This window comes from Dipodomys ordii, unplaced genomic scaffold, assembly GCF_000151885.1.
Source record: "Dipodomys ordii isolate 6190 unplaced genomic scaffold, Dord_2.0 Scaffold61, whole genome shotgun sequence".
Lineage (NCBI taxonomy): Eukaryota > Metazoa > Chordata > Mammalia > Rodentia > Heteromyidae > Dipodomys > Dipodomys ordii.
The window spans coordinates 4,018,468-4,026,204 of NW_012267277.1; the positions used below are offsets into that span (position 1 = coordinate 4,018,468).

Here is a 7,737-nt window from a genome sequence, read left to right on the forward strand (position 1 = left end):
GCTTCAAACCACCACCCTCCCAATCTCTACCTTCAAGCAGCTGGGATTCTAAACTATGTGTCACTCACTAACATTCTAGTAAATTTCTTTTTAAAGGATTTTCCTATCCCAACTTTGTCTTCCCTTAACATTGTAAAGATGGAAGCAGATTTAACATGATGTGTCTACTTAAATTCACTCAGGAGCTGAATTAGTGTGTGGGTCCATGGGAAGAGGGCTTAACTAAGATCTCCAATAGGATGTACCAGTTTCTTAGACATGAGAAGTATCTTTGAAACATGATTTATCACTACCATTTTACAGATTAAGAAAGTGAGACCTGGTGGCTGTCAAGGTCACCCAGCAAATTAATGGCAGACTTGGGCTTGAGACATAATTTCTTTAAAATAAAGCCATAATGCACATCTTTGGCACCAAGCTGAATATAGTATGATCTAAGTTCTCAGAACCACAGGAAGATACCCTAACATAGGTAAAAGTAATACCAGTGAGCAAATCATTAGCCAGAGTGTATTAATAGCATGGCTACAGAGAGAAAAATTCTCCCAAAGGAAGGCCTGGACTCTCTAATTCCATAATCATTAGCTCATAGACATGGTGCTCACTTTGCTTTTAATGTTCCTAATATCTAAGTGATCTTATCTAGAACCCTAGCTTGACACCAATCTCATATCAGCTCAGGGTTTAGTGACATGGTAAATGCAAACTATTGATCCCATGTCTGGCATTTAGTAGGTACTTAAATAAATTTTTTTTCCAACCTGCCATAATAAAATAAATGAAATGTGTTGCCTGCTTATGAGGAGTTCTTAGCAGTAAAATGGCAACCTATGTGAATGCTTAGTTCCATCTGACCCTCTGGCATGAGGCCTTGTGTATATCAGAGATGTTAGCACCCTTATTTCACTTTCATACCTTCATTACCCTGAATTTTTCCACCCACCAGAACTTCTGCAAAATGTATCTAAATATAAGCATATATAATGAACATGTAAGAGGTAGGAGAAGGAAGGGACACAGAGAAAGAAGGAGAGAAGGGAGAGGGAGACTGACAAGAGGACTCATTCTGTTGTGATCAGAAATAACTCAGTTTTCAGTAGGGTTTCCATTAAATCAGCCACAGACCCTTTTTGGTAAAGTTATTATATTGGCTTATGAAACAGCCACTGGGGGATACTTTTGGACCTGGTGGCAGAGAGGAAAAAAGAGTGCTATAAAAATCTCCAGTCAATAGTTTGAGCCTCAACTCAAAAGTGGCACCTGTCCCTTTTGCTCACAACTGATTGGCCAGAACTGATCACATGGCCTTACCCAAGCCCCAGACAACCAGGAAGTACAGCTTTATGCCCAGAAGGGATAAAAATAAAAAGTCATGGTAAAAAAAAAAAAGTCCCAATAGTTATAATCCTATATTTTTAATTGACTTTTAAAATTTCTAGTGGTAACGAATTTATAAGATTATCTCTTTGTTGCTTTGTATGTCCCTCCCCCACAGTATAACCCCTGCTTTCACTATATTTGATGTCAGTATAACTTGTGGAGGAGATGGGGAAAAACCAGTTGTTTAAGGATACAGGTGGATCTGATGCAACAATGAGAAGTACAAGTTGTCATGTCCAAAACGAGCTTTACAACGTCGGGGTGGGGGGGAGGGGGGAAGGAGAAGGATTGGGATGGGGGGAGGGGGGAGGCTGGGAAGGGATGGGAAGGGTAAACAAAGGAGGAGGCTGCAATGCTTGGTAAGAAATGTACGCATTATCCTGCCCATGCAATTGTAACCCCTCTGTACAGTATGTTCACAAATAAAATAAAATTAAATTAAAAAAATTTCTAGTGGTAAAAAAATTCCAAATAAATTTTATTTCCTTAGATCTCTCTCTCTTCAAAGTAAATTAAATGATGATGTTTCTATTTTATATTTAATTTTCAGGTAAATTATGAAAACCTACTATGGTTTTTAAATGATGCAATTTCAGATGACACACAGCAAAATGAAACATTTGTGGACAGCAACCTGAAGAAAACTCAGAGTCATAGTAATCATGCCCAAAGGTATTCTCCCTTTGAATAGGCATAGTACTCCTACATGACTTAGTTCAGGCTGCTGTAATAAATTACTTGAGACTGGCTGGCTTATCAAGAACAGATATTTATCTATCATAGTTCTGAAGGCTGAAAGTCCAAGGACAAAGTCCCAGTAGGTTTTAATTATTTTTGAGTACTTAGTGAGGATCTAATGAGTGTTTTATGTATCCTCACATGGTGTAAATTGATGAGTGCTCTCTGGCCTCTCCTTATAAGGCTACTCAGTAATTTCATTCATGAGGGCCTATCCTTGTGACCTAATTAGCTTGCAAAGATCTTACCTCCTATCAACCATTGTATGGAGAATAAAGTTGCAACATTTGAAATTTGGAGGGACACAAGATTTATTCTATTGCACTAGACTTCTAGGGCTAGCAGGATCTTGTAGGCATCCATTCTAACATCTTAGCCAATGGAGAATCACTTTGTCTTCACCAACGGTTGGCTTGTACACATGGCTCATTTTTCCTCTCTCCTTGTCTCTCTGTCTCTCTTACACAATCTCCTCATATTCAGGACAGCACAGAGAGTTATTTGTAGCAGTTGCAAATGTGCATGTGTTTCTTAACACCAAACATGTGTGTCTTTATGAGGTGACTGTGTGAAAATGAAAAACCTCATTATGAGATGAGAAATGATTGTATGTAGATGCAAGGCTCATCTATAAAGTGTGATTCCTGAAATAGATTCAGTCAGTAAGTACAGATCCTGAATTATAGTTATGAGCAAAATGTTTGAGGTACAGGAATTTTAAAATCCCTTTATATAATCTTAAGGGAACTAAATGGATGCAAATAAAAATAGGATGTGAGAAATATCATTAGAGATGAATCACAATAAACTATGATACTCTCCACATTCTCTGAGAACAGTGACAAATGCAGTGGTGTGAAGCAATAGTATCATTGCCAGAAAACTGAACTCGACTTCTGTCTCTGCCTCTCAATGTCTGTGTGTCCTTGTCATATACTTATCCTGTCATTGATTCTATTCTCCAGCTGGGGAGTGGAAATATGAAAGATTTACTTCATTGATTTGTAGGAATGACTGAGTTAATAAATACCCAGAAAGAGCAGTACATAGTAAATACTATACACATCTCTTTATGATTTTTAAACTATTCTTCCAGAAGACTTCTTAATCATGAATGATATGATGTAATGATTAAGAGCCATAGCACTGGAGTTAATTGCTTTATTCTAGGACAAAGATTAGACTTTCTTGGACAGATGCTCTGAGCCAGGTGTTAGAGATGATTCCTTTCTACAGGTTTCCTCTTTGACACTGATCCTTCATTTGACTGCAGACTCACTCAACAGCAACTGATTGTAAGGCTCACTCTTCTGGGCACAATAAATTCCAAGGTTGGCAAGGCCAAGTCTCTTCTTCAAAGGCTCATAATACAAAGGAAATGATATTTCTAGTCAAGTATAGAAACTGTTCTAGCAGGATCAACAAGCCCTGGAAATATTAGTATACATACATATATATATATAATATATACTGATATATATATACATATTATATACTTACATTTTAATATGAGATGCTCAATAAATATTTGTTAACTATAATTGCCATCTTCCCTTGTTTAAAGAGTTTATGTGACTTGATTATGGAGACACCTGAATAGATACTATGCTCATACATTATGTTTGGCTAGAGGCTTCAATATCCTCTCCTTGTTCAAGAAGTTTCCCAGCTAGTGAGACTGTCTCACTCTTGTAGAAGGGAAGGTTGCCTGTTGCTAGTCTCTCTTTGTTGCAGGGACACATGTCCCAAACTCTGTCTCTGAATGAGAATTTTTTTCTTCTCTCTTTTCTTGTGAGTTCCTGGGAATAGGAAATCATCAGCTTTGTCTCTGGCTTAATACACTGAGTGCTGAGTGGACATGCATATGTGGAATCCATTTACCGCAGCTGGCAAGTTACTTGAAAGCCTGTTGCAGAAGCACATCTGAGCAACCTCACTCATGGCTCTTCTGACAAAGCAGAGGGAGTGCATTTTCCTGACTGGCCACATTAATTAACAAAGAGCCTGGCTTCATTTCTATAAATACCCTAGTCTGTATAATACTTCACTTTCTCTGATGTGCTCAGAATGATGGCTTTATGTAAATAACAGAGCATATTATATTATTATTTGCATACCAGGCTATACCTAGTCTCAAAATATTTCTGGGTTTTCCAGAGATAAAGAGTAGAGTCAAAGACAATACAAGATGTCCCCTAGTTCAGATTTCCTCCTGGGTAAATTCCTTGGATTGGGGGAGCTGGCAGATCTTTGTTAGGATTGTCTTGGCTTTTGACAAGGAATACTTTGAACATCTGATTTGCTGCTGCTAATTACTTGTGTTTGGGAATAGTAATATTAAGTAGGTAAGCTGGTTTAATCACCACTTTTGTTGTTATTATCTCAACTGGGAAAGAAGAGCTAGGGAGATGGATTAAGAAGTCTAGTCTATGTGCAGTCACATTGTCTGGCACCTCCTGAGAAGAGACTGAAGAGCTCACTTTAGTGGAAGACATGTGAAATCTCCACATAGAGTCACATGTGCAGGTCACTGAGACTTAGAAGGTGTCAGGAGGTAGAATCTTGGGAATCCCCAATAGACAGCAGAGTTGAGATACAGCATGGGCGCTGCATACCTTTGCTCAGAGGGGAGCATCTCCTAATCATCTGTCTTTCCCTGTGCCCCTCCCATCAGCGCCTTACCTCAAGGCTCCAGCTTGCAGTCTGAAATAAACAAGAGCCTGCTGGGGATTTTGAAGATGGCATTAAAGGTAGCCAATGGTAGACCTAACATCACAAACCTCAACCTGAGTTTTCGAAAAGAAGATCACTCATTCTCTGGCTGCCTCCCTCTACCCAAGGTAACAACATTAGAGTTCAGATTTTTTTTCAGCTTCCAAAGGCTACTTCAGAACTTAGAGTCTCTAATAGTAAGATACAGTTCTCATCTGTATTCTGCTGGTGGATTCCATTCCATTATCGCTTATTTTCTGTAGTTGAGAGAAAAATAAGACAGATAAGGGATTATGAAATGTGCAGAATTGGCCCAGGAATTACTTACATTGGGCTACTTTCTGATGTTAATACTAGAAAATGTTGGGTCTGGGAAGGTGGCTCAGTGGTAGAGTGCTTGCCTAGTAGACATGAAGCCCTGGGTTCTAGTCCTCAGTACCACATAAAAAGAAAAAGCTGGAAGTGGCTCTGTGGCTCAGGTGGTAGAGTGCTAGCCTTGAGCAAAAGAAGCTCAGGGACAGTGTCCAGGTCCTGAGTTCAAGCTCCAGGACTGGTCAAAAAAAGAAAAAGAAAAAAAAGTAAAAGAAAAAGAAAATGTATCCAAAGAATATTTCACAATGAATAACAAGTATTTTAAGGCCAAATTCATTTCTCAATCCTTTCCCAGCTTCCAGCAAGATCAGCATGTGGTGTCTCCTTCCTTAGGAATACCATATTTTAGAGACTGAGGTAATTTATTGCTGATAGAGGATAGCATGCTGTTTTGAAGCGTTAATTAACAGTGTGGATATGGTTTGTAGACAAAGATCCACAGCCATGTTAATTTATAGATTCTGCAGCCAAATAAAACCCAACCATGAGGCTACTTTATATACAGGTGAAATTACAATCACCATTATTATTAGAACTGGGTTGATAACACTTTCTAATTATGACTCCATTGAGTTCTTACCATATGCTAAGTGTGTTGTTTACATGCTCTCATGTAAACAACGTTGATTTCTTACAAATCATAGTGAAATCCTGGTAAGTATTGTTATACTGACTTAATAAATGAAATAGAACTTAAGCTTAGCAAGGTCAGTTAAATCACCTAAGGGCTACAGGAAACAAGTGGCAGTGTCAAAGTACAGAATATTTCTGGAAACTAAGAGCCAGGATTCGAATTCCATTAGCAAGAAGTAGTCAGAACATTTCCCCTGAGTCTAATCTATAGAGTTAGAATGTTAGAGAATTAGACAGAGTTGGAAAGTACAAGGGGGAAATAGTTTCCACCAGAAACATTGGAACGTACCTTTCATTTTAGATGTACAGGGATTAGCATTGAAAGAGTCAGGAATTTTTTCAAATGGTATTATCTATTAGAAATCCAGGCTACAATGTACTATACACAGGTTCTTATTCTAAAACAAAGCATCTTTCACCTATATGTTAGTGTTCATATATTCTGACAGGCTTTTGGAATATATGAACATGTATGTATGTATATGTGTGTATTACATACGAAGCATGTTGTAGTTGAGACAGAATACTGCAGGAGATTGATCACATCATAAGTGACCTTTGCTATGCTCATAAGAAGACTGACAGAAATAAACCAAGAAGGGCAGGGAAGGTGGCTCAGTGGTAGAGCGCTTGCCTTGCATGTTCGAGGCCATGGGTTCGATTCCTCAGCACCATACAAGCAAAAAGAAAAAAGCCGGAAGTGGTGCTGTGGCTCAAGTGGTAGAGTGCTAGCCTTGAGCTGAAGAGCTGAGGGACAGGGCCCAGGCCCAGAGTTCAGGCCCCACGACCGGACCCAAAAAAAAAAAAAAGAAATAAAACAAGAAGCAGCAATTTGTTGTTAGATTAGAAACCATAAAATATCATAGGTGAAGCCTGAAAGTTTTCAAATGGGTAGAACATGAACAACTTCAAAATTAAAATACATTTATGTGATCTCATTGAACCTCAGATTTTTCACCAGGAAAATCTAGATTCCAAATAGCTACCACTTATATCTATTGTGAAGATTAAACAAGACAAATATGGGAAAGTACAGAGTATGCCTCTCCATGTACAAGGCCCTACATGAACGCAATTTCCTTTTCTGCACATATATGTTTAAATCAGTTCAGTGAGAGGCTCACTTCACAAATAGCCCAAGGAAGGAGGATTTTTCCCACCACTGAGTGATGACACATTGAGCATTGGCTATCCTTTAGACCTCCAGGCTTCTTCCTCCACAGCTGTCCCTGAAAACTTAACCTTTATGTTTAGAGATCCAAGGAATGAGACACATTTTCCTTAAAGCTTCTCTGACTTTCTTGGGGCATCTGGTGTCTCTTAAGACATCTGGAACTTACTCGCAGTATGAAACAGTTCTAAGAGGCATGTGAAATAGAATTTTGTTTCCCTAGAATGCGAGGCAAATTGCGACCTAAGGAACTTTGGATACAGGAAGCAGCAACAGTCATGCCTCAACGTGCTCACTCCTAGACACAGGACTTAAGAGAAGAATGAGGAAAGCTACATTGTTTGGGGAGGGGAACCAATAGTCCTTACTACATCTCTCCCTGCTTGAAGCTCAGGAGAGAGAATCATGGATTTTTGTGATTATTCCTTAAAAGCTGAGCACTCTCTCCCCAGACACACACACACACACACACACACATCTATACACCAACAATTCCTTTTTTTAATTGTGAAAATACTGTACAGAGGGCTTACAATTACATGGGCAAGATAAGGAGTACATTTCTTATCAAGCATTGTTGCCTCCTCCTTTGTTTACCCTTCTCATACCATCTCCTCCCCCCCCCCCGCAAAGTTGTAAAGTTCGTTTTTCGACATAACGACTTTTACATCTCATTGTTGCAATGGGTCCACCTGTATCCCTATTTAAACAATTTGTTTTTTCCCTTCCCC

General features: G+C 38.9%; 1 protein-coding gene across 1 annotated transcript in view; it reads left to right on the forward strand.

Moving 5' to 3' along the window:
• LOC105989984 (chromosome unknown open reading frame, human C1orf87) overlaps nt 1-7,737 on the forward strand; it is a 68,627-nt gene that overhangs the window by 21,769 nt on the left and 39,121 nt on the right. Inside the window, exons 5-6 of the mRNA XM_013022269.1 lie at nt 1,931-2,052; nt 4,793-4,958. Of these exons, the coding sequence (XP_012877723.1) occupies nt 1,931-2,052; nt 4,793-4,958 (288 nt within the window). The remainder of the gene's footprint in view (nt 1-1,930; nt 2,053-4,792; nt 4,959-7,737) is intronic.